The sequence below is a fragment of the Apteryx mantelli genome, chromosome 7 (genome assembly GCF_036417845.1).
Source record: "Apteryx mantelli isolate bAptMan1 chromosome 7, bAptMan1.hap1, whole genome shotgun sequence".
NCBI classification, from domain to species: domain Eukaryota; kingdom Metazoa; phylum Chordata; class Aves; order Apterygiformes; family Apterygidae; genus Apteryx; species Apteryx mantelli.
In genome coordinates, this window is record NC_089984.1 from 43,608,304 (window position 1) to 43,635,803 (window position 27,500).

The 27,500-nt window shown below is 44.4% G+C and overlaps 1 protein-coding gene and 1 long non-coding RNA gene across 3 annotated transcripts in view; one reads left to right on the top strand and one right to left on the bottom strand.

The window, feature by feature from the left end:
* The window catches only part of LOC106484996 (uncharacterized), an 11,965-nt gene extending 5,117 nt beyond the window's left edge, over nt 1–6,848 (bottom strand). The window contains exons 1-2 of the long non-coding RNA XR_001292644.2: nt 6,572–6,848; nt 6,038–6,097 (exon numbers count right to left, since the gene is read on the bottom strand). This is a non-coding gene — a long non-coding RNA (uncharacterized lncRNA). The remainder of the gene's footprint in view (nt 1–6,037; nt 6,098–6,571) is intronic.
* Nucleotides 1–27,500, top strand: part of MGMT (O-6-methylguanine-DNA methyltransferase) — a 176,805-nt gene that overhangs the window by 131,097 nt on the left and 18,208 nt on the right. For both annotated transcript variants that reach the window (XM_067299572.1, XM_067299571.1), the window contains exon 4: nt 13,622–13,788. In XM_067299572.1, coding sequence (XP_067155673.1) covers nt 13,622–13,788 — 167 coding nt within the window. The remainder of the gene's footprint in view (nt 1–13,621; nt 13,789–27,500) is intronic.

A 27,500-nucleotide genomic window follows, 5' to 3' on the forward strand; every position in this document is an offset into this window, starting at 1 on the left:
GTGAAGGAAGGGTCTTCCATAAACTGCTTCCGAGGTTAAATCGCTATATGGTCTCATATCACAAGCTGTACGTAGGTAAAGAAGAAACCTGTCGTACTTGATAAGAGAAATTTGTATTATTTATATGGAACAGAACAAACCAATTTACAAGAAAGGCACTTAAGTGGGAGGTTTATTTATTAATGAGGGTGGCACACAAGTTAATGGGATTGTAATGCAGATGCACCTAAAGCCCAGAGGACAGCAATCTCCAGGCACGGTTCACCACTTCGGGGGGAAAAAAGAAAAAGAAAAAAAATAGTATACATCCAAAAGCATGCAAAACACAGAGTTATGTAGACTGCGGTTTTGTTTGTTGCGTCTCGGACAGGCCTTTGGTGACCGCCTGGGTCCCCCCTGCCGTCGGAGGTCGCTTACAGCTCCGCGATGTGCCGAGCCCGCTGCTCCGGCGTGGTCAGCTCCCGGCTCCGGTGTCCAGCCTTCAACCAGCTGCTTTTGAAGCAGGAGTTTACAGACTCTGATTTCAGTTAATTATAACCGCAGCTTTTTTGAAACTGCATTTTTATTGGTTTTATTGACGTGCCCTCCTGTTTTTCCAATCCGGTGCCTGGGGTTTGCTTAGTTAGGCGGGAGAAGGAAAGCCGTAGGAGGCCACGGGTACCGGCCACGAGCCGGGCATCCACGTTCGGGTCCCGGCACGCGGTGCTCCCAAACGGGCGGCCCGGGCACGGCAGGCTGCTGCAGCGTGTTCTTCACTGGGTAGGAACATTTCAGGAAAAGTCCTGCAAACCCCTAGGAAAAAAATCCCAAAGGGTGTGAGAGGTGGGAGAAGATCTCCAAACCCTGCAGAAGAGCTTCAGAGAGAGAGGGGATATACGTGCTAACTGTGCTATCCATCAGGTAGATGCTGAAAGGCATATTCCTCCGAGGTTTCCAAGGATAGTTCTCTTTTGTGAGATGGAGGATGTTTTCATGTATTTCAAAGGCCTTGGTCTCCCGCGGAGAACAGGTTTCCTCGGGAAGGCTGCGGAGAGCCGTGTCCCCGGGCAGCCCTGCCGTCCTCGCCGCTCGGACGCCGGCCCCTCTCGCTGGACCACGCACCGACTGCAAGAGCACGGGGCAAATGTCATTGAGAAGGTGGGCGTTAATCCCACTGGATTTGTTGGCTAGTTTACCGGCTAGCGCTACCTGGCAGGGTTTTAAGTAACACGAGTTAGCAGCGTTCTCGGCGCGTTCTGTTCTCTGCGTTGGTAAAGGGCCTCTTTTCCCACCTCCAGTGCTCCAGGTATTTTCTTTTCAGCAGGCAGATTCTTAATGCTTAATGCTTTTAAAGTCCAAGGTTTGGTTTTGTTTATCCTGCCCTCTGTACTGTAAAAATGATAACGTTTGTGATGTTAACCGCTGTAATAACCAAATGCTTGATGAAATCTTAATCCTCTCAGGTTTTTTACATATTTTTAAAGAAAATCTGGCTTTCTCTTCACTTAGAATTTTTTTTAACAAACTTCCATAGTTCAAGACTATGCACAAGTTTCTTTTCAGATAGAAGTGGAACAATAAAGCTACGAAATCTATTGAGAAATTGAATTTTTTTTTCTCTCTGCAACATACTTCGCTTTGCCCAGTGAAGAGTCGGAGGAAAGTAGAGCAAATATAAGTGAGTAGCGCTGTGCGAAGCAAGAAAGGTTAATCCTTCAGGGTGCTGGACTAAATCATTTCCAAAGGTAGAATACGCTGCTGCCGTGGCTCGCTCGTGCCTGCGACCCAACGTGGAGGGCTCGATTAGCTCTGTGCAAACAGGAGGGGGCTGAGAGCCCGCGGAGCTGCCCGGGGCCGGCGCCGAGGCACGTTTGAGCCAGCGTCTCCACTAGCGACGCGCGCAGGTGCCACCCTAAGGGAATTCAACTGTGTTCTTACAGACAGACTCCAAGTATAATGTAGTTACGGCAACGCAAGATTAGAAGCTGGAAACTTGATTTCAGGTCTGTGTTTTGTTGCTGACTGTAGTTATTCCTGCACAAGTCACTCAGAAGAAAATGTATTAAACTTTGGCTGTTAGGAACCGTAGATTTTGATCGCTGCACAATTGTCTTTATTTCATCTGATGCTAAACCACAGTGACTCCGAGTGTTTCTGTGGTGTCCAAGTGTTCATAACTGGCGAAAAAAGCACCATTTCTTTGCACTGGTGCTAGAAGCCTCGTAGTAACGGGGGGGAGGGGGGAACTGGCCTTGGGGACTTTGCTCCGTTTCCTGCCATCCTTCCTCCCATACGGCTGCGTTACTTGCCTGGGAAGCTAGCATTGGAAAACGCCCTTTTGAGCTGCGTTCGTAAGAGGTTTCCAATTTGTGTGTATCTTGGTTCGTTTTACTAGGCTGGAGCGGTGGCCGGAGCATCGGCAGATGATGCTGGTCAGGGTTCTTGGTGCTCGCTCCCATCTTGAATTGCTGCACCAGCACGCGGGGAGACCGACTTCTGAAGCTGGAGTCCAGTTCCAGTGATTCAGCCGGAAATTTTCCTCCTGCAATTTCCCCATGTACCAACGGAGCTCATAGAGCTATGTCTTGCCAGAGCAGTGTAAGGAGAGTAATGGGTATTTTAACTGCCTGAGTTGTGGTGGGTTTTTTTTTAATCCATGCATAATTGGGAATATATATGTCTTAGATATGTAGAAAAGATGTAAATTTTGCTTCAGATAGCAGTTAACAGCCGGATTCTTACTGTAAGGCACGCTTCTGAGTAGAGGTGGTGGGTTTTCAGTACAAGGTGATGCCATATGGCAGTTGCACACGGAGCAGGGAAAAAGTGGAGCCGAAGCGAATATGCTAAAAGGTAGAAGCTAAGCACAGAACTGAAGGCAGGCTGGTACGCGCTCGAAGGGTCCCCCGCAGCCAGCCCTAACGCAGTTAATTGCCTGTGATAAAACCGACCTCGGAAGTCTGAGGGGAGGATTCTTTTATATAGGAAAAAGTGTTTTGTAACAATTTCTTGTAAGTGCTAAAATTAACTGACTTTCTTTTAACCTAATTATAGATAGAACTGATGATATCACCTATGTTTAATGTTGCCTAACATCTTTGGTGGGAATGTGCTGTCATTTTTAACTGCTGAATTTTAGCTTTTTGGTTTAAAACATCTCATGTGAAATGTCTACTTAATTGTTGTTGGTTGAGAGTCTTTTGGGTGTGCGTTTGATTTCCTCCATTCTCACTCTAGAATAGGTTGATTCCTTCCAAGTAGAAGAAACAGAGAAATTCAGGGTTTCTTCTTTTTTTAGACAAATCTTCCAGTTGTTCTGCTGCAAAACCTACTGATTTGGAACAGAAATATTTGTGAAGAGACTATTCTGATATCAGGAATATTTTTGTTCTCCAAATATAACCACGCTGTAGGCCTTTGAAAAGTCTTCAGTCATTAATAGCTTAATTCTTTGCTGATGGTATATTTTTAGAAAGGACCGAGTAGAGCAGTGTTTTTCCCTGCAGTTACTATTTTTCTGGCAACTCTAGGTCACCACTGTGACTGACGTGTTACACCATCGGCTTGATTTACTGTCCGTTTTATTCCCAAGTCCTGGTTTCCCAGTCGTTCCTTCTGCATACATGTTAGCTGGGGCTAAGTTTCTGCCGGGAGCGAAAGCAGGCCCTTTGGGGGGAAATGCAGCTGCTTTTGAGATGGACCACCCTGGACGGTGAGTCAAGCCGTTGGCTGGCGGTGACAACTCCGTTTCTCGTGCAGAGCCCAGCAGCAATACAACTGGAGGGTGCTGCTGACTGCCTGTTCCTTGCTCTGCCTGAATGACTCCTGCTAGCACACGTGAGGTAGAAATGTCCAGAACGAGATAGGGAGACAACAAGGCTTAGCCTGGAAAAAATTTAGTTGGGAAGGAAAGAAATCAGTACTTGAACTAGTGACCAATGCAGAGGTGGAACCTGAAATCCACTGTAGGGAGGTCAGATCGAAAAAAGAGCGGTCCTGAGATTGCCTGACCCATAGCTAAGGGTGATGGGCGGGAGGATGGGTGGTGGCCAGGGTAGAAAAAAGGTGGAAAACTGAACCTGGACAATGTTCGGGAGAAGGAAGGAGGCTGGCGTTGGCTGGGCAATGAAACCGGCACTCTGGAGGGCTTTGGGAGCTGGGGCTCCTGATAGAAGATGGAGATGGATGTGAGGAGCCGTAACCTTTTAGTGGTTTGCCTTGCACCTTGCCAGAGATCTTTGTCTGTAATCAGATATACTTCCCTGAAAACACGATAAATATATTCAAGAGAAATAAGCCAAGACCACACACACTCTGTTGTTTTCCTGTTTTCTTGTGGTCGTAGAAAAGTCTGCCTCTGGCTGATTGTTTTGTTTCCTCCGCGGTCTCGCAATACTGTGTCCCAGGGCAAGATCTGGTTTGAAATCTGTGTCTCTTTATATAGGATTCCAATCAAAACTTTAATGGCACAGGGCAGTGAGTAGCATTTAATGACCTTCAGTGCTATCACTTGAGTCTTTTGGGCATTGACATTGATTTTCCTTATCTTGGCATGTGAAGACAGGAGTCTCACTCCCTTCTTTAAAGTGTTTGCTGGTACACACTAGTAGTGCGGAATAATCAGGCAGCATCTTTCCAGGCATCACGGCTGGCAGCAACGATGGGCTGCACACACTAGTTTCTTAGACAACCTCCGTTCAGTACCTGAACTTAACATCATTAATTGCAAAAGTTGGAAGAAAGACTAGTCCGTATTGATACCTACGTGTTTTACTCAAGAGATGCATCTGTGTTTGAAATCTCTATTTGATACCCAATTTTTTGTGCAGATGTTCCTGTTTCATTTTCAGGGTAAAGGAGAGGTACAATTTTAACGCAGAACTTCCAACCAAACAGATCCCTAACAATTTAAATCCTCAATAATAGATAAAGGCAGAATGGGAAAAATATTATATGGCAAGGAGTAAATCTTACAAAGTTCTGAGTTCTTATACCCTTCCTTAAATGAATCAATTTCTTCTGAATAGGTCTTAAAAGGAACTGTGATGGCAGCAGTTCAACAAGAAGTGGGGGTTTCTTTCTGTTTATTGCAGCTCTCATCCTTCTTTTAATCTGTTGCTATTAACGTACAGGCACTTCATTTAAAAGAAGCTAAATTAAACTATGCAAGAATGTGCTTCTTGCATGCATTTTTAGCTTAGAAAGCTGCTTTGTTCATTGATTCAGTTGTGAAAAAAAAAGCAACACAGACATACGGCTATTTGAACTCTTTATTTGCCACATTTGCAATATTAATAACACTGTTGCTAGAAGTTGTCACATCAAGTAAAAGATCTTCATTCCAGACTGTCTTTTGGGGCCAAACCGAGACTGGATGCATGCATTTAATAAATTGTAGTCTCAAGTAGTCATTTTTGTAAATAATTAGCTTCAGTGAAAGAATAAGTTAGCATATTGTATGCATCTAATGTTGCAAATGTACATACAGCAAACTTTCCTATTAATCAACAGTCAAGCACTGTAAGTTGGGGTCTCATACATAATGAATTGTTCTTAAACCTCCTGGGTTTCATTGATAGAAAAATAAGAGAAAACACAAGTGTAGTAAGCTTTTGAATAAAATTTAACGAGATTGCTCTGCATCCTGTAATTGTTTTGGAATCATTAGAGACCAGATAATTCATCTGCAGTTTTGGGGTGGCTTTAGCCTTCATCTATCAAAGAAAGACTATTTAAATTACATTTAGGTGTTGATAAAATGCATTTTTATTTACTTTCATAATGAAGGCTTCAGTAAAAATGCCAGCTGAATGTATGTACAGTATTTAAAGCATAATGCTGCACGATTGAGTCTTCTTTTAATGTTAACTTGTGTGTTCTAATTGCTACTGATTTTTTCTGTTTGATAAGTAGCACTCCAGTTATATTTCTTTAAGCAAAACAATGAGTTGGAGAGTAAGACAAGCAGGCGAATGCTAGATAGAGATAGCTAGATATAAGAAAAACAGTGAAACAAATCAGCCTTGGCTCTTCAGGCAAGGCAACTTTTTATACAGACCTGATTTCCGTTGACTTCATATGCGTGAGAATTGCGTGTAGGGTTGTCTTCAATCATTTGCTAAATAAAACAAGAAAATGCCATTGATAAAATATAAAGTGCATAGCCTTTTAAGTTGTTCTTCCCCCTCATATCTATTTAATGACAGAAGAGCTAGTTTTCAGAAAATCTGCAGTGAGTTCTATTGCTAATTTAAAAATTTATTCTGGAATGCAAAGTAAGTGGTGACACTTTCCCATCCCCCAATGATGTCTTTAATTAATTGTATTACTAGATTTAACTTCTAATTCAGCAGATCTCTCTTCCGTAATGACCCCAGCGAGATCGGTTAGGGGCCATGCTCGTGCACGCTCCGCTGCGACTGAAACTTCCAGGTTCAACACCCGACAGCCGTTGGGTCGCGCTCGCTCCTCGTGCAGCTGCAGGTACCTCCTGGTGTTTGAGTCACCTGTCAGGCTCAGACTACGGTAGGTCTAGGAACTCCTCCAAATTAACTGCACTAATGACCTTAAGCCATGCAGATACTTGACCCACCTGATGTGTCCCAGTTGATCAATGCCTAAGGCAGAGTTTAATCGCTGACGCTGGCTGCCAGGAGACATCCTGTATCTACGGTAACTTGTTAGTTAGTTGAGCCTGTCTGCGAGGCAATATCCAGAGAAACAGGGATGGGGAAGGAGGGCAAGCGTTCACACGCAGGAAGGGTACGTGAAGTCTTCTGGCTGCGGCGGTGTCTGTTAAGTGTGACACCTCATGTGGAAAATGACCCAAGGACCCTTTTTTTCTCAGTGGTCTCGAACTGCTTAGAGACTCTGTGGTCTTGTCTGATGCTCAGAAAACTGTTTTGCTTCTAAAATGAATCATAGAGGGAGTATGGCTACAGCCTAAGCTCTTCCCTAAGGTGATGACAGAATTCTACTGTAATTCTACTGGGCAATATTCCCAAAAATGTTTTCCTCTCCGCCCATGGGCAGATTCTTCTGTAAGATCCTTTTCCATAAGCCTGATGTTAAAAAGCCGTACTTTTTTTCCCTGCTATGAGGGTAAAAGCCATTCAGAAGTCCACCCACATGCTTATTTTTGCTTGACGTTAAATAGGTCTGCAGTCTCCAAGAGCACCATGTCTAAATTGCTGTCAGATTGCATCACGCATTCCTGCAGCCTGGCAGGACTACAGGGTCATGTCAAAGCCTATTCTTTATAGTTCCAGTCTGCTACAGCAACAGGCCTCTGGTCTTTCTCCCTTAACAAGAAGATTAGCATGACAGCCACATGGAGTCCTTTACGCGCATTCACAAAACACTTGTTGAGGTTGGGCTTCAATTACAGAGCAGAACAGCAGTGGAGATTTGGTCTCCCTGACGTTGAACTCCTTTTGGCCCTGCCAGTCCAGATCTCTCTAATGTGCTTACTGTTTGGGGAAGATTTCTGTAATCTTTTACAATTTTTGTTTTTGGGAGAATTTTGAGAAAAAACTTTTAATGTTGACGTATAAGATACTGACTAAGGGAAGGGGGGGGCGGAATTGCTGTTTTATTTCTTCCCTCTCTCCCCGCAAGTCCCCTCTCACCTTTATTAAAGCATATCTATTGGAGTCTTTTTAATCCTTAAGGGATATGGGATAATTCTGATAATTTTTGGACCTGTTCAAGACACAAACTTCTAAGAAGTCAAATGGCCAAAGAAGCATCAAAATGCACGTGAGAAGAAACACTCGTGTGTCTCACTGGTAGTTCTTCCTATCCTCTTTACCCCAGCCGGGAGGTACTCTCCAAAGCAGAGAAGCTGAGTATTGTACTACCCTATAAATATACTTGCAGATTTCCAGGGACAAACTGCAAAGCTTTCTATTGCAAGTTTAATTAAGATTTAGTATCTATTTCTGCCAGGAAGTTCAGTCTCTTTTTCCTGGTTGTAAATCTGGCTACTTGTCATGAAAACGTAGGGCCTGGAGAGTTTGGCACTGGAGAGCAACTGAGCTGTAGAAACAGCCAAGGCACGTCGATATTTTGCTTCAAAGGCAGAGGTGGTTTCTTTCTCCCCCTTCTTAGCTGCTCAGATGTCTAACCGCCGCACCTTCTGCAGAAGTTGTTTCTGATCCTTGTCTTCCCACCTCCTCCTCTGCACCCTTCCTTCCTTTCTTTCTTCATCTGTCCCCATTTGGCTTCATGATATTGACCTCTTACTACCCTGATTTCATTGCTGGAAAAACACACAAAAAAGTTGCCTAGGCACTTTGCCTTCATCTGAAGGGTTTGTCCGCCTCTGGGGAAAGGGGGCGAGCACTGCTTTGGAGGTGGAAAGCCGGTGGCACGGCAGTCAGTATATAAAGGCTCCCTGGAGCGAAGGCAGGCTGAGAGAGGGTTTTAGTGAGATTCTGTGCCACCTGCATTATGACGAGAACAGCTCGTGATTACTTTCACAGCACTCAGGTCGGTCATACAAGGATTCAAAAGCCTCTTAATTAGGATCAATATTTTTACAATTTGATACACTAATTGTTGGTTTTGAATAAAAGTACTCATGGTCTTTGTTCAGGGAGTACAGTGAGGGAAATTATGGACATCCTTAAAAAGAAAACATAAAAAAGGATGTGCCTGGATGTCCAGAGATCGTTATTTTCTAAATATCTGAAGATAATAGGATATTGCAAACCTGATGATCTTCAGTGCCATGTGTACCACAGTGTCAAAATACAACGTAGTTGGTGAGTGACAGCCTGCGAGAGACCAGAATTAACATGATAGATTAGAAGATTGAGAAGTTGTATGTAAAAATATACATTCCATAGGTTTTTGTTGTGGGGGGGGGTTTTTGGGTTTTCTTTTGTCTTTATCCTTGCTGTTACCTGAGTGGAACTGTTGTAGTTGTTATAGTCATATAATAATGTATTTACCTGAGTCTGCACGTATATGCCAGTGGCCAGGAGCTAACTGCACTCTAAGGGCATGAGGAGGTGCAATTTTGATTCTTGTTAGTTTGGGGGCTCTTTTGTTTCGTCCTTTAAACAGCTTAAGATAGAGGAGAATCTTCTTTAGCTCTCAGCATCCGTAGCGATGTGCATAGACCTCCTCGAAGGGTAACCACTGCAGGGTGAGGTAGTCATCCAGGGATAAAGCATTCAGGTGTGTCTGGTTACAGGCAGTGCAACCTGGCACTGTGTGTTATGTTCAACCAAGCTATTAAGTTTAAGAGTTGCAGGTGCCTATATGACATTGTCATAATACTTTCCTACATTTTCCTTTATCCTAAGGAAATTGCCAGCAGAGCCGGTGTAGTATATTCTCCTTACTTTAAATGACAGTTCAAGGTCCATCTTGTAATGTTTCAGTTCAGTTTTGTTAAGGACGGGTTGAGGCAAAAAATATCTCAGAAATAAAATAAATCATTAAGTAAATTGATAGCAGTTTAGAACATGGCTACCCACAGTGGTGTTGTGTCCTGAAATGTCGTGTTTCTCTGGTTTTCATAATGGCTAAGCTATTCAGAATGATCCTGCAGCCAATTTGCTGCTTACATGTTTGTTTTGGAAGCATGTTGGCCACTTCCAGTTCTTGGCAAATGGTTTGGAAGAAGCCTGCTAAACTGAAACAGGTGGTGATTCTGATTTTCTCCCCCTCTGTTAAAACCAATTTTTTCCTTTATTTCATGGCATGCAAACATATAAGAAGTCATAAAAGAGATACGACTGGGATAAGAACCTCCCAAAGAGCCCGGTCGGCTGTGTGGGTGCCAGAGCCCCGTGGTTTCCTTACGTTTGTCAGGCTTAAAAAAGCAGCATAAATGGAAATAAATGTGTAGGATGTCAGAAGGAACGGCACAGGCTGGCTGTCCTATGTGTAGTAAGTCTGCCCCTGGGATCCAGTGGATTCCCTTGGCTAGGGACCGAACGTACCGTGGGTCTTGTGCTTCACCACCAAGGACTGACCTGAGGAGCTGGAGCTCCGCCGGCAGCAGCAGTCGTTCCTGGCCTCAGAGCGAGTCCTCCCTTGGCCAGGCTGGTGAGAAATGGGCTAAACTGCGTCAGCCAGAAGCTGGTCCTTGCAGGTTTTGCAGCAGCAAAGTTAAGGTCCTTTGCTCGTACTAACAGGGGAGTGAGATGCACATTTCTCTCCAAAGTTTCTTGCATTTTTAGATGAAAATGGTTATTTTATTTTCCGGTATAAAAATAAAAATTAAGTTTTGTTGAATCAGAGGTTCAAAACAAGCTTTCCATAAGTAAAGCATAGTGCAAATGGCTGCTTGGGCTGTCATGTTGTTAGCTGTTGGCTGTTGGCCACTGGTGGCTGTGCAGCCAGGAGAAAGTCCCTTCCTCTAGGGATCACTGAGGGGAAGAATGTTAATGCAGCAGGTGCCCTGGTTTCTGCTTGTTCATTGCTAAAAACTGGGTACAAGTAATTAATATAGATGTTGGATGGGTGCCTCTAATATCCAGTTACCTTTTTCCTGTCTTTCTTGAATTAGAGATGATAAAATATTAATGTATACAATAGGGTGTTCAGAAAACTTCCAAGGAAGCATAATATTGAAGAGAGGAATTTCACATGGTGGGGGGGGGGGGGGAATTTTACATCATCTAACTCGTCTGCTCTCCTTTTCTTCTTATGGATGTTTTGGGACTACTTTTGCCTTACTTTTTGAAATGTATGTATGGTTTAGTCGGACCAAAGTATGGCTTTGAAGCCTCAGAAAACTGTTTTAAAGACAGCTGGCATTTTAAGTTGAATTTTTAATGAGTAGGTAGTTTGTGGAAGGAATGCTGCTATGCAACTTAGGAAAGAAAAAAGGGAGGAGGAAAGAGAGGGGAGGAGGGCCAGTAGAAGACCTGTGCATTAGTTATGTTCTTTCTTTATTTTTATTAATGCTGTCAAATTCCCAGGAATAGTTGTTAGCATTTCTACCCAAGTGAAATTAAGGTGAAGTTTGGTTTTTTTTTAATCTTTCTGCCATTCAGAAGCTCTCAGCCTGTATGTTGGCGAATTGGCTTTGTGTTCTACAGGAAAATAAATCAATGAATTCCTATCAAGCACCACCTCTTCTTGTTCTCTTGACCCGTGGTGGAAGGTGGCGTGTGTTGTGAAAATCTGTGGTGGTGAAGTGGCGGGAGAACTGAACATCTGGAGATGTTCAGCAGTGACAAGGCACTATTCTTGAAAACAGCCATAAAAAAATTAAGCCTTGCACTATCTGAACAGTGCTGCCAAGGAACACCGATATTCTGTAGCTTACTTTTAAATACGGAGCTAGTGGCCTGAAGGTTGAGTCGGGCCCTTTGGCAAAGCCCCGAGCAGCCCCTGCCCCAGCGCTGGCCTCAGCGGTAGGTGTTGTGCCCTGCTGAAGCCTGGTTTCTGGCTCCCACCCATTTCAGGGGAGGAGAAGGTCCATCGCCTGCTGCTCTTCTAGAGCCGGAGGAAATTGCAGTGCCGTTTTGCCAACTCGCCGTTGGAGCGGATGGGGGAGAGCTGCGATTCCAGCTGTTCGTTATCTGTTTGCTCGCGGAGAGAGCGGTGCAGAGCCGTGAGGAGATGCAGTCTCTCATTTTTATTATGATATTACAGTCCAAATCATTTCCAGACTCCAGAGTATATGAAACAAGATGATGTGAAAACCATAAGGTTGCTAGTTTTGAATGCTTTCTCTGCTCTTCTGGATAAATGGAGCAGAAAAGTCTACCAACTTCTCTTGGAGATTTCAAAGGCATTATTATATTCTGTAGTTACTATACTGTAGTAGCTTTAACAGTCTACAATAAAACTGAGCCCTGTTCTGCTGAGCGCTGTACATGTGCAGAATAAAAGATGATCCTTGGTGTCGAGAACTTGGTCTGATGTCCATATCATACAAATAGTCCTGGGAAAAGGTTATGCACAGATTCTCCTTCAGTTAAGTCTTTTTTTAGCCAAGAGGTTTTTACATGCCAAAATAACATAAAGTAGACCTCACTCTATGTAGCAAATCGATACTATTTTCCTTTCTCCCCAGAGAAAAATCAAAAGTTGTAATTAATCCGGACAAAAAATGGAAAGGGAGAACTATGCCCGCACTCACTCGTTAGCATCTGGCAACCCGGATCCTACGCTGCTTTTTCGTGTCCTCGTGTTTTTCTTCCGCTCCAAGCGATCAGCTTGGTGTGTTCTTGGGCTACCGGAGTATTTTGTCCTGCCGCCGCGTCCCTGTTCTTCTGCACCACTTTCCAACGAGTAAGCGTGTGGCCGTCAGCTAGGATGGAGCTAACGGAGTATTTTCTCTCATCCGCAGCATACTGGAGCATACTGGGGGGTTCGTTTTGTTCTGCTCTGTCCCCAGAGCCGGGCGGCAGCACCGCGCTCGTTCTCCGTCTTGCTGCCGGCGGCTCAGATCCTGCTGCCTTGACTCTTGCAAGGGGGTCCAGGCGCGAGCAGGCGGCCGGCTGCCCTCGCGGTTTCGGCAGTCGCTCTCGGTGCTCTCCGCTTCTCGCCCTTCCCAGCGGCGCGGGAGCCGCGGGCGTTTCTCCGCCGCGCGTTGCTGCCGACGGCTGGGCGTGTTTGCGGGGCACCGAGACGCGTCCCGGGAGCCCTCCGCGACGCACCCGCCGCAACGCGGCCTCGCGACGTGCCGGAGCTCCCCGCCGACGCCGCTGTGCTGAACCCGGAGCAGGCGGACGGGGAAACGGGCCTGAATATTTGCAAACGCTGCATTTATATTTCCAGTACTCTTGTAGCGGCATTGCTTTTCTCCCGGAGCAAAAGAAGAAAAGACCAGCGAGGGGAAAAGTACATCTCCGTGTTTGTGGGTGCTTTCTGTTCGTCTGCCTCGTTCTTGAGCTTGCTGAAAATATGAGCTGCCATTTGAAATTAAATGAATTCTCAATTGCTTCCTTCCAATTCAATCAGGGGAGGGAAGCAGCAGCGGGCCCGGCAGCCGGCAGGGATCGCGGAAGCGGAAGGCGCTGCTCCCGCGGGAACGGCTTCCTCCCCGGAGCCGGGGCCGCTCCGGCTGGAGAAACCCCGGCGCCGCTCTGCCGCGCGGGGACGCGCTCCCTCCGCAGGAGCCCGGTGCAGTCTTCGCTCCTTGCTCCCGACGCTTCCCGCTTCCCCGGGGCGTTTTCCTCTCACCTTGCTTCATTACCGGGGTTCTACAGGTGCCAATAACCTTGCGTTGACATTGCGTTTCAGGAGCTGATAAAGAATCAGGTTTGGAATTGCCGCTACGAATTATCTCACTGTTGTCGGAGTGGGAAAACAAAAGAATTTGAGTCTGTGGCTCAACGTTCAATGCTTTTGATGTTATATATTTGCCTGCTAATGTGGGGAGTATGAATATTCATTTTTATAATGCAAATGTCAAATACTGTAAGCGATGCGAAGTTCAGCCTCTCTGCATTAGAAAATACTGAGAGGCTTTCTCATTCAGGGGAAAAAATTGCTTTATTACCATTTCTTTTATAATTGGATTTCCATTTTTCCCTCCCACACTGCAATATCGTTTCCCGTTCGACGACGAAGCAGGCCTTGCGTTAACTTTTTCCCTTCGTTCAGCGGCAGCGTTATTCGCTCTGCTCGCTGCACGGCTCTTCGGCTGACGGCGTTGTTCTCTCCTTTGCAGCGCCGGCGAGGCCCGGGCGACGTGCGAGGTCATCGGCAGCGGCGGCGGCGGGACGCTGCCGGCACCGCTGCAGCAATGCGCGGCCTGGCTGCGCGCCTACTTCTGCGAGCCGGCGCTGACGGCGGCGCTGCCCCTGCCCGCCTTCCACCACCCGCTCCTGCGGCAAGGTAGGTCCCCGCGCCGCCACCGCCGCGCTTCCACCCGCTCGCACCCCGGCTGCCTGCAGCGGCTTTTGTCTCTCCGTGAGCGTAATCCCTCCCCAAATCCCCAGCAAAATCAGTTGTCAGTTTGGCGTGTGGGAAATTGCACGCATTTTTATAGACACGCACCCTCGCCAGCAGTATCTGCCTCTATTGCTAATGGCCGTTTTTATTCAAATTTGTACAAATGATAGGTTTCCTCTTGTTATTACGCTCTCTTATTCTTAAATATCTCATGCTAGCCGCAAGCGGGAGAGCAAAATCAAAACGCAGTGGTTCTGCAGGATGCTGTGCAGGTAATCGGGTTGTTCTTTTTGGAAGGCGGAAGTCTTCAATCTTGCTAGCTTTTCACCGTACCTTTATTTCAGTGGCAAATGTTTGCACTAATTATTGCATGGTATGAAAATTTCTCAATGCAGCATCTTTCATAGACAAATTACGAGGTAAGTACTGAGTATTTTCAAAACTTTCTGAAACTTGTGTGCTGCACTGTGTCCCTCTAATTTTTGCACAAATATTATTTTTGGCAACTGCTAATACAATTTTTTTTAGAAGTATTAGTGAAACTTTCTTATTAACTTGTGGGAAATTACGAAATAATGAAACTGTGATGCATCATTTGTCAAAAATGCCAAAGTGTTAAACTCCAGAAAGTGCTCGTGCAGTGCAGCCCTTAAGTCAATGAAATCCGACAGTTTCTTCACATTTTTTATCGGATGGGTTGAAGTTAAAGAGTGCTCTTGTGAGAACTTGGGGGTTGGAGGGAATATGAGTGGGTGGAGCGGGGTGGGGAGGTTCCCGCCGCAATTACTGCTGTTCGTGTCGCGCCTAGTCTTTGGATCCAAACAGAGGAGTTCTGGTTCCAAGAAAACCCACCAGAAGCTTGTAAAACATTTAAATAATGCTTGTTCCTTTTCCTAAATTGACTGCTGAATTTTTTTTAGCGTGGCTAATATTTCCTGCGCGTAAGTATTGCTGGTGTCGCTTTTGCTGCTGGTTTGGGGTGTCGCGCCGGGGTACGCTTGCGCTGGCGGAGCAGTGCCTGTCTCCGGGCAGCCTGGGATGGGACGGGATGGGACGGGACGTGCTGGAACGCCTCCGGTCCCGCGGCACAGTTCCGCGCTGCCTGGCAACTCCGCGGCTCCCGGCCCTGCCGCAGGTGGGCTTTTCCACGGAGCGGGCGCCCGCAGCCAGCTCGCTTCCCGCTCAGCAGCCTGGCCTCGTGCGGAGCAACAGCCGCAATGGGCTTTGACCTTCTGTATCACACGTTCGGCGTCTTGCAGGACTGAGGTATGGTTTCCTCATTTTCGCGTGTGCAGGTCCAGGTTTTTTTAATTTAGTTCAATTATTTGTTCCTGGACTAAGAGCAGGTGTGCATGTTTTATGGTGGGGAGAGGCAAGTACATAATGGAAATGCTGACACAATTAATTGGCACAAATCACACTGATGTGATACTGTTTTTATATACCCTCTTGCATTCTCTTCTCAGTAATTCTTTCATATAATAGAATAAATTGGTATTGGAAGGAATGTGGAAAATACATGTCAAAAACTTTAAGACGTTATTTTAAAAAGTTATTTAGTAGAAAGGTAAGGTCAAACTGCATTGTAATGGAATATATGCTACATTTCAATTTATCTGTAAGTCAGAATTACAGTATTGCTAAATTAAGAATTTGGTATTTATTTACTTTTTCACATTTACACTTGAAAGTGCCTGCTCATCCCTCCAGGCACTTAAAAATGCAGAACAAACACAAGCGCAAGAGTAAGCATCCGACGCGGCGAAGCTTCGCCTCCTCGCCCTGGCTGCCGTACGCCCCCGTCTGCTCGGCAGCAGCTCCCCCACCCAGGCACCCAACCCCTCAGCCCTCCTCTTCTCCCCCTTCCTGGGAATACGACCACCTACACTGTGGTTCTTTTAAATTGCATGATTTGAGTTAAATTGTCAAGTGTTTTTGTGATAAGGCCCGATTATGGGATATTTTCTTTCTTCTGAATCAGTGCTTATGTCAAGCCTTTTTCTTTTTTTTTTTTTTGACTTTCTCTGTGCTAGTATCATCTGAGGGCAGTAAGGGTTTTGCTTATTTTACGACAAAGATATGAAGGAGGGTCCTCATTTAATAAAATGACACTTTAAAACGAACGTTAAGTGCTTTCAGGACGAAGCACTTCTCGATAAACGATCGGTTTCCCACGGTGACCTTTGTGGAGAACGTTAGGGAAAGGTCCTGGTGGAGAGGAAATCATGGCAATCATCAACTTCACGGTAACACAAGCAGAGAGACCGGCAAGTTCTGGAAGTAAAGGTGCACTCTTGCATCTGTCCACCGCGGTGCTGCATGGTTATCGACCACCTGAAAAAATGGTGACGGGGGCTTTATTCTTCTGCGTTCCTAGAGAGGTGAGGCACCAGTCCTCTTCTGAGCACCAGGCACCACCCAGGGTCTCTGCGGAGGAGGCCCTGTACGCTGCGATAGCCGATTCTTCAGGCTGCCGTGATTTGGTTTGCAAGAGCCCAGGCGTTACCATTGCACTAACCATCTAAATTCTGACGCTTGCTATTTCGGTGGCTCACTTCGTGACCTGGATTTTATAGGTTGGCTTTAGTACTCCAAGTCATGATTAAAAGCGGGGAAGGTATTTAGTACAGAATTAGCACTTCCTTCCCGCAAGTCATCGGTGGTAACGTTTGAAGCTGGGACGCTGGCGCTGTAGCACAGTTTGTGCGACAGGATTGATTTCATTATGCCACAGAAAAAGGCCCATTACTCCAAAATAAGACCAAGCTGGAGATCCAGGGCAGCCCCACTTTCTGTCATCCTTCTCCTTTTCATGGATTCGGGGAACCTCCTTCTCATTTGCAGAATCCCCAAAGGGAGGTGTACATGTAAAAATTTCCAAGCCAGTTGTCCTACAGAACCTACAGAAGTTGTCAGCTCACAGACTTTCCAGTTCAGCCTATGCAGCCAAAATCTTTTTGAAAATGCAATTGAAAAATTGGAATTTTCAAAGATTTGTGTCATGGCCAGTGCTAACTGGAAATTCATAGTGCAAAGAAAAAGTGGTTTTTGCTCCCTAAAGCTTTTTCCCAGCTCTCCACAGCATAGCTTTAAGGTGTTAGATCTCAGCAAAATCACAGAAGGCTTATAGGGGAAAGTGATTAATCAGTCTTAAAGTATAAAGGTCATTAGCCCCCTGTATAAGGAAGATGAAAAGTTGACCTTGGAATTATTTTGAAATCTGTGTATGAATTGCTTGATTTGTGGGTTTGTGAAATGGTAAAGGAAACGTTAAATGGCCAGTGATGAATTTCCGGACTTTTCTTTATTTATTTTCTATATTCTTTATTTCGTCTTATAAACTTACTGGTTGAGATTCCAGAAAACGTTGCAGCACTGGCCGCTGGAGGAAAGAACAGTTGTCCGCTTTCGAACCAGATGGCTTGTTAGAGAAAGGAGAGCGGAGGAAACGGGATGCACAAGAGGGTCTTCCGTTAGCCGGTGACGAAGAGCAGCCCTCGGGCTCTGCTCCTTCTCGGAGGCAGGCGCGCGGCAGCCGTCTCGGCACGAGGGCTTGGCAAAACTCGCTGTCGTGCTCCTGAGCGCCCACCTCTGCAGCCCGCTCCTCGTGCAGAAGGTGCGGACCCCCCAGGTGGAGGTACCTTCTGCCGTGCCTCTCACCTCAATCACCCTACGGCTTCAAACCCACTTCAGATGACGGTGTCAGTGCTAGGTATAAAGGTTTCCGCAGGTCTGCGGCTTGGGTCTGTGGGCGGTGTTGCCCGTGGAGCCTCGCTCACGGAGGGAGGAGGAAAGAGCTGCGCAAAAGGATGTTGGTCCGGCGGTGGAGGAGCAATCGGAGCCGAGGCTGGAGCCCGAAAAGTTGAGCTCTGCAAGCCAGCTTGGCGGGTGAAATGTCCGCTGTCTAATGCGCGTTAGTGATCCAGGAAGGGATATTGATGAAACGCCTCCTGCGTGATGGGAGCTGGGAGTCTTCAAAGACAGAGGAGCGCGCGTCCATCCTCTCTTCAAGATGACTTAGCTCCGTATCAGGCCTGTAATCAATAACTACCCTGTGATTTCCTGAGAACCTTCTCTTTCAGAAACTCAGACCACGGCGCGCGAGGTTCGCGAACCTGGCCCAGTCACCGCCAAAGGACAGCAAAGCACACTATGAAATATTTGCTAGTGGCTGAAGAAACTGTTCACCTGTACGGTTCTTGCCTCCCCTTTGAGGAATCTGACCGGTTTTTGCTCGCGTGTTGTACGCTCACCAGGGCTGTTTTGGTTTTGCATTCGTTCGTTGAGTCTCTCGCTTTAGGAAGTGTCTGTAAAGAAAATCCTCCCACACGAGTTACAGGAATGAAGGCTTTCCCGTCCAAAATTAATTAGCTTCCCTGCCGTGTCGCGGGCGCTGGGTGACCTCCCGTGGAGGAGGCTCTGGGTGCGGGAAGCCGCGGGGTGTCCGTAGGGCGCCGGCGCGGAGACGCGGCCCCTTAGGTGCAGTTCTGAGCCGGCACCGTGTCGTCAGACCTCTAAGACTAAGAGACCGTCTCTTACCGCTGTCGGAGAGGATTAATAGCACCCTGATGCTCTTTCCCCGTATTCCTAGTGGAACCTGGTAGCACCTCTTTGCCTTACTATTGTTCCATAAAATTATTTTAAAGTAAAAGAAAAAAATCTGCAGCAATTTAAGGCAGAAAAATAAGTATTTTATGTTCTGTAATTCAGCAAAGACCAGTGTATTTTTTTTCCTTTTTGTGGTTGAAATGCTCAAATAATAAGGACGTTTTCTGAGGATAAGAGAGCTATTAATTTGGTTTGCTTCTAAGACAGCAGATTCAACATCCCGTGAATGCTTATGTTGAAAAGAATTGTTTTTGAAGACTGTACTACTTGCCCTAATTACAGCGTGCAGTGTATCCTAAAAAGTACAGTTTTCTTTCTCATACAGTTTAGCCAGATACTTTTTCAATATATAAAGATTACTAAAATAAGAAAAACATTTATGGTATTAAAGTCAATGCAGATCTTTTTCCTTTGCTTTAAATTAAAACTTGTAAAAAATATCTATATACACACACACACACATTTACAAAAAATCCTTGTTGAGATACTGTGTAGTAAAGCGAGAAGGTTTTGGTGGTTTGCAATTTTGAAGAGAAAAGGAGAAGAATTACTATCTTTATTAGCTTGTAATTCTTAAGTAATGGCCTATAGATATATATGAGTAATATATCTATAGGGATATACATATGTCTATAAAAGGCATGTGTAATTTCAATTTTCTTCAGTCCTCAATAGGAAAAATGGAAAATTCAGGTTACAGAAAAACCTCCAGGATCCCTCCTGTCCCACTGTCATGTCTGAACAGTCGTTTAATTTCCAGTGAAAAATGGAAAATTCACTAAAGTTCAGTTAGGAAAGTATAAATCCAGCAGCACTACTAGGTCATATTTATATTCTGCAGAACTGAATTGCATTATAGGTGACCTGCTCTGGAGAAAGGCAAGGCTTGCCTTTTCCTAGAAAAATGCAAAACGTCGTTCTCACCATTTATTTATTTTGCAATTTATGAGAGAACAAATTCTCTTAATTTTGCTACAGAGATTCATTTCATTAAATAGAAAAAGTTGAGAATTATTAGCGACTTTCACTTTTTTCATTCCTGCAGCTTCGTCAGGCATGCAAATACATTTCTATTTAGGCTTTTATCAAATGTTATTTTAAAGTAATATGAAGTAATCTGCTTGAAAACGTTAGTACTTCACATATCTGGACATGGCAGATTCAAGTGCCGAGAGATGACAAGTTTTCATATTTCTGTCTGCCAACACAAAATTCAAATTCCGTAGACTGGCAGCTTCTTTTATTACCATTTCATGTGAGAATAGTTTTGATAAGCAGAAAGTCACTGTTTTGTTAGACATTTAATGGATTTTTCCAATCCAATACTTTCAAACAATTTTCTACAAACAGAAATCAATCGTCTCCAACCTTCAAAAATGAAAACAACAAAAACTAGTCCCATTACTTTTATGTCCTGAATTCTTTTCCCAGTCCCGTTCCAACCCGGCCCATTTTTTGACGTGTGATCTTTGAACAGTTCGAAGTGTGGGAGATGTCAGTATATATCTCCTGTTGTGGGGGAGGGAGTGAAAGAGCAAGTTAATTAAAAATTGCATTGTGTTTTCGGTAATTCAGATAATTCTTTTCTGTCAATATCTGCGACATTAATTATAGATAGGCCCAAGTCAGCATAAATGAGAGTTATCTAAATAGAAAGTTTATTCTTTAGATTTTAGTGGATTAAAATTCCACAGCTGCCGTGCACCTGAACTGTGGCAAGAATTTTACTTGCTCTCAGAGTGCAAAATTTGAGGCCTGAGGAACAATTCGTACTGAAATAGCTGCAGAGACGTGTGGGTGTGGAAATTCCTCCCAAACCTGGCTGCTTTTCCAAGCGCGAAGGTTTCTGCCCGTCCGGTGTCCTCCCCTACGTTGAGGGTTGGCGGACTCTGCTTTGGGGATCGGCACCGCGGGGCGGCAGGAGGTGGACGGGCAGGGTCCGCACCGTCTTCGCCTCTCGTCTGCTTTGGGCCGGATGACGCCGTCTTGTCCTCTCGTGTGCCCTCCTCCTGTCGAGAGGTTTCTAGGACCTCATCCGGCAGCAGAGCACGGACGTAGCGGCACCGTTCGGAGCCCGCTGTCCTGAACCTTTGTAAAGTCAGTATGCTCAAAATCAGTTCCTTAATTCCAGGATTTAAGTTGACCATGGTTTAAAGAATAACTTTGACCAAACCTGGTAGCATTTGCCATTATTGCTTGTGTAGGAAATTTAGAGGAGTAAGAGTTGAAGGTGGGGAAGAACAAATACCAATCTGGAAGACCACCTCTTTTACCCGTAGGCTTGTGGTCATCTTCTTTTCCTGAATCCCCCGTCCTAGCAACCTCATAGCAGCGCAGACATATGAGGAACAAGTTTCACGTAATTCGTTTTTCCTTTGATTTCGTTGCTTGCCTGCCACACTTATGACCCCCTGCAATGTTTGTTCCCTATTTAATAAACAATTATGAAAGCCGGATAAAAGAATTTTATGAATACAGCCCCCCACGCCCATTTTCTTAATGAACTTTCAGCCAAGTTAGACTTAATTATTTTCCCTTATCAATGTGAAATATCATCAATACTCATATATATTTAAGATGTTTTGTATTTCACGTGTAATGTGTTTAGTGTTACTGTTACTATGGTAACCACCTTGTTTCTAAATACTATTGCTAATAAGAACATTTTTTTTATTATTCAGAAATAATTTTTCACAAAATAGGAAAACGTAACGGCACTCGCGATGTCCTTTTGGTGAGGGGTAGGTACATAAATTCACCCGAGGAGAAGCCATTTTCCGATCTGGCTCCTTTGCTGCTGCCTGACCTGAGAATGCCCCTTTCTCACCTATTCCCACGACGTTCTGCTTTCTCTCCTTTTGGAGTTTGTGAATGTGAGAGCTGGCCGGTATATGCTAGGAAAAACATGGAGTTGCTTAGCTGCAAAAACATACTTTTTTTATTAGAAATTTGCATCCCACACTCTTTTCAGAATAAAATATGCAAGAACCAACATAAATGGCATACTCTTTTTTTTTTCCTTCTTTTTTTCCCCATGAATTGGGCCTTTGATGTTCAAGAGGAGCCCATATTAAAGGACATCCCTAGAAGGCTGTGGAAATTGTTCTTATTTATGACAAATGTAAAATAGTACAAATCTAGCTGAATGTGATGGTGTCATTAGTTTGTGAATCGCATCCTTGAAAATAACTGTGGAGGAGCCAAATCGGTTTAAAAGAAGATAACAAAATGGTTTAAGCTACTTAGGTTGAATGCCAATTATATTTTAATATTCAACTGAGCATATTTTACTAAGAAAAAAGGCAGCGTCGACGCATGCATAACTCATTGGCAGCGTCGACCAGCTGTGCCACTCTTCTCTTCGAATCACTTTGTGCATTTTAGTAGCATGGTAATTTAGTAGAGAACTACCTGAGTGATGGCATTTTCAATGAGCAGGTAATCTACAGAGAATTTTTATATGGTTATGAGTTCTGTGCTTCAGCCTGGCAACACAAAAATACATCAAGACCAATTACGGTATCAACTTTCAGCGTGATACCCTTGCCACGCAAGTGCATGTATTTCTGCCCCAGGCATTTCAAATTGCATCTAATTTGAAATCTTTGGGGTTTTAATTAAATTTCAGAATATATGGAATTCTTCATTAGTACCTGCTCTGAATAGCAGATTATACTTCTCTCAGTCTCTCGTTAAAGAAGTAGGCTGTGGTAAATAGCATGTTCAAGAACTGATCATTTGTGGTGCCTGGATATTGGGAAAAGAAATAGTGAAATGCAAAATAATATCAAAAAGATTATTAGTCCAGTGAGGGACTCTTGATTTGTATTTTAATGGAATTTTACATTTCTCTTAATGATTTGCAAATTGTCCTCTGATTATAAGATGCATTAAGCTTTTCATTTTAATGGAGAGACACAGCCATTAGCAGAAATTTTTTTCTCTCTTCTTTTTAGAGTGCTTCCCTGCAGCAGATAAATATTGAAACCATTAACACCTTTTGATGTACTTTATAGTGCTGCAGCTTGGACCAATACATGAATGAATGTGGCCTTTTATATTTTAGCACTTTGCTTGAAGCTCATGATTGTCTTTACATGGGTGAACAATGAATGAAACTATACATTTTCAGGCAAGCAATAAAATAATATGTATTTCCCTATAATTAGTGTTGCAAATGTTTCCGTGAATATCATTCATATTTAATGCAAAAAGAAAAAGTAAAGCCGACAAAAGTCAAGATCTGAAATTCAGACTGAGGCTGCCTTCACCTTATCTGACCATTCTTTAAGGGAGAAGGGTTATCCTTTTGGGGAGGATTTGTTAAGAATTCACAAACAACTTCTCAGCCGCGAAATACACAAGTACAGGCGCTGTCGTAGGCACAAGAATATGCGTTCTTCATTCATCAGTCTGAAGTCAGACTTGCTGCTTGCTTTCAGCTTCAAGTGATCCCTTAAATTTTGTATGAACACGTTTGACTGTGTGTCTTAATTTCATTGGGTTTGGCCAAAGGGCATGGAATGAGAAAAAAGGGGGTTTTGTTGTTTTTTTTTTTTTTTATGGCAGGTTATGAAACGTAGGTAGCATTTTCCTGATCGTGGAGAACTATGTAAAATAATTGGTCTGTTAGATCAGGTAAATATGTTCTTAGGCAACTGGTGAAAATCCCTGTAATATGTTTAGGCGCTTGCGAAGAGCGAGGCGTTCGCTCAGAGGTACTAGCTAAGGGCGTTTTTAAGGAATTACGCTCGTAGATGTTGCTTTGCCCCAGCCTGCACGCTCTTGCTCCCCAGATAGGCTGCAGTTTCGGTCGGCCTTTTTTAAACTTTTCCTTCCCCGGCACTTCACCTCTTCCTGCAAGAACCTCCTCCAAGCAAGATGGTTCCTTTCGGGCTGCGTGTTAATTTGGCAAACTCCAGCCTCTGAAAACCATCGGGGGTCACCGATAGGACTTCTCCTGCGTTTGCTTTCAGGATATCTGCTTAAGTAATGTGAATCTCGGGCATTCGGGCTGTAGTTCATTTAGCAATATGCCGTGTACATTGGCACCGTCACCAGTCAAGAGGCGAGGCAGTTCTACGAAATCACCGTTTATGCCTCCACAGGTATTTTGCTGACTGCTTAAATATATGTTCCTTTAAAAAAAACCCTCCAATGTAACTTTGAGGTTGAAGCCAGGAAATTCTATGGATAAATTGCTGCTGCTTTCACATATGCCTTGAAAAGATGTTGCATCATTTGTGAATTAGTGTTTGTAAAGTGCTATGTAAGTGTTTAGCTTCATACATTAGTTATTTATAATTCAATAATAAATTAATACAAACTAAAAAGAAAATCAGGACTTTGATACTGACTTAATTTGTATGCAGTAAGCAAATAGATACATTTTATTACAGTTAAGCAATTTAATGGGTATTATTTTTAACTTGCACATTTACAAAGCCGCTTACAGAAATCCAAAGAAATTGATATTCATATTTTACACCAATAACTGAAGATTCTGTACTTTACTTTGTTCATGTAACAGAGGACACTTGCATTACATGTTGCAAAATTAAAACATATAAATTTTCTAGGGCAGGTTATCTTTGGTAACGTGATCTTCACAAAGCAACTGGGGATGCAGGTTTCTTGGTCCAGAGTCATTTGGGAGTGGGTATTTGGGGCCATGCTGAAAAACGAAACCCTAAAAACACCTCATCAGTGTAATTCTGAGTGGAATTACGGAGCAAGAGCAATTACGCTGGAAGCAGCGAAAGCTAGAGGCGAGATGCAGTGAGCGCTGTAATGCACGTTTTGGCATAGGCAATTGGGAAAGTGCTGTTGATGGACAGTTTTGAAGGAAGAGATGCACGATTGGTTTCTCCAGAGTGACCTGGCTTGGTGTTACCCTGCTTCCCGGGTGAAACGCGGCTGCTTTGTAGCCAGCCTTCCTGGGGCATTAGTGAGCGCTCCTCGAAAGAGCAGCGTTGTTTTATGCGATATAATAACGGAATAGGGGAAAAGTGTCTGTGCTTATGCGTCTGTGCAAGAAATTCCAGTTTGCAGAATCGCACTCGGTTCTACGCCAGGGGACAGCAAAACTGATGGACATACGTCGTGGTATATGTCACCAGAGTGTGCGGGGCCCTGGGATAGCAAAAAGAAAGTCCCTGTAGATTATCAATGTAGATTATGTGTAGAGCGTAGTGTGTACAGCTTCCCGTCTGCTTTTTAGCATCTCTAGCTTTGCGTGTGATGGGGGAGATTTGAGTTCTTTATTTAGGTTTGTCGTTTAGTTTGTCCAAAGCCGCCTGATTTGGAGATCACTGAGGTTCCTAGATTTAGATGGAAGCCTGGTGCTCCTGAGTGCAGCCGCTCGTATTTGAGGCACTTTATTTGAAATATTCGTTAGCTGAGCTCCAGTGTCAGTACTTAAATCATTTATGCATTGATTTCTGACACAAATCTCTTAGTTCATTAGCTGTAGTTTTGCAGCAGCAGATGAAGAATTTGAGAGTACGGTGCCTGCTGAACATGCTGAGCTGCTGCGTTTCACAAAGCCTAGCTCGCAAACAGCAAAGAGAGCCCGCTGCATCTGTGCAGATCTCCAGATTTGCATCATCAGAACTTCCGAATTCGTGTGCTGCCTTGCTTTCATTCAAATGTGCCTTGAACCAAAGGTCTTGATGAGTTTGAAATGTTGTTTGTAAGCTTAATTTATAAGTATAACTAGGAAATCATGCTTTATCAACACATGTGAGTAGTTGAATTCTTTTTCTTCAAGTTTCGTTGTAGGTTCATTAATATCAGAATGACAATTCCAGCAGACCCATAAATCTTCTGAAGTTTTCTGCAGAACCTGCCTGTCTGTCCAAGTTTAACTATAACCAGATGGTCCGACCTATCCTTCCTAAATCCCAGTGTAATTAGGAAACTACATCTTCTGTGATTTATTTAGGAACTGTAGACAGGTTTGCACGTCTTGTTAACAGAGGGAGTCCGAAGGGTTGGCTCCTGTCGGGGCACCATGTGCAGGGCCGTGTTTTTGTCCTGTTCCAGCAATGTGCGTTGCGGTAAATTGAATTTGCTTTTCGTTTTTCCTCCGGGGCAGAAGGAGCAACCTTCACAGACCTAGGAGCAGCAGTGGCGGTTTTAATATGCAATAGTGAGAATTCTAAGAAATAGGAAAACGGGGGTTTAAAGTGGAACCCGCAGTTCTGTTTTAGTGTGTCTCTGAGGTAATTTCTTGATTTTCAGTCAGACTGTGGCCACTCGGGCTACCTTGGCACACCTGGCCCTTGCGCTAAGGATTTTTGTTGCTGTGGGAGAGCGGAATTCAGTTCCATCTCCAGATCACAGCCCGCCGGGAGAGGGTAGAAGACGCCCAGGGAAAGTTCTTGGTGGGGACCCAGTCTCTCCATCAAAGTGAAATGAGAGAGGAGCCCCTCACTTATTGCTATCTGGAATGGAAAATGCAAAGTTAATTTTCTGGTCCAGTCACTTAGAAATTGTAGTAGATTTGGTGCACGGTATCTCTGGACAGACTGTTTTGTCTCCTTTTCGAAACTGGAAAGAACATCTGATGGCAGAAGTTCTCATATACGAAAATATCTACATTAACGTGCCCGAGGGAGAGTCATTCGTTAAATACAGATAAAGTATGAAAAGATAAACTACTTTCCAAGTTCACGTTGACTTCAGCGAATGAGGCATGATCAGTATTTCTGAACTGCCATGATCTGCAGGCCTTTTGTATGTATGTATATTAGAGTAGTTCTCAGGTATGTTAAAAATATTCATGAAGTCATTAAAAAGTTTCTTATGCACTTTGCACAGTCACTCCCTGCTAGGGAGGATTGGCTGTATGTTTTAACATTTGTGTCCCAAAATTACTGTATTTGAAAAAGAGAAAAATATTTGCTCCTAAAGTGGGATTTTGAATGGCAAGTATAAGCCTGGAGCAGATTTCTGTACCTGATTATTAGACCTTTAGATACGGCCTTATTCTAGAAATACCAACAGATCTGTGTTGGTATCTCAGCACTGGAAATGACTGCACGCTCTTACGCATGCGTTGGTCTCCAACTGCTTACATCTAACAGCCTTAAACCAGAGCTGTGCTCCCTGCCACTGCCTGCGGTGTTACAGAAATGCAAAGGTATGATGTATACACCTCCGGACTAGAACTTTGAGTAGTGTCTTAATTTTAAGCCACTTTTATTAATGTATGCAGTGGTTCATTGAGAAGTCTCCGTATCTGGCCTCCGCTGCGTGGAATTTGTCAGGAATGATCGTAAAAGCTCGTTAATGAAGGCACGGCCACGTCCCAACCCATCGCTGTGCGCGGGCAGCCCGAGGGCTTGGTCCTGCTGCCCGAGTCCCAAGTCCGCTCGGTGACGACAGGACCGCGCAGGCGGTGGGACGGGAGAGATGCAGAGCCATTAAAGGCTACATAGGGGTAAAGCTTTGCCGTTTCATCGGCAGTACGCAGTGAAGTGCCGTCCTAGTGCAGCAAGCCAAGTGTTTGTTGCAGCAGCCCATCTGGTCAATATTACGGTGGGACACGCTTCAAAATGCCTCTCTTGAAGTTACCGCTTATCAGTGAGTAATTTTTAAGATTTAACTGAAAAGCAGATAAAACAGAATTTTCTTCTTAAACAGCAGTGTAACACAGTCGGTTGTTTTCTTTGCACCGTGACATTGTATACTTCCTAAAGCACTCAAATGTATCAGACTTTTGCTCTTTATTAGCGAAATATTTGACCTGGCCTGTGGGCCCTGGTGGCAAGCCTTGACGCTGGGTGAGCTGTGCGCTAGCCCGTGTCTGTGCTTTAATCCCGGTCTTTCCCAGGAGAACGGCACAGAACGGCGCTCACTACTGCCAACTGCCCTAGCTGCGTTTTTGTGGGGTTTTGTTCTTTGTTCCCGTTCTGCCTTGTCTTCGTGTGCTGCTTCCGAGAGGGCTGGCTCCCCAGGTTTGCAAGGAAAGCTTCCCCTGTGGGAGACGTTTTAGCTCTAGTCCGGTCTACTTCATAAACAAGCACTACTGGTAAGGCCAAATA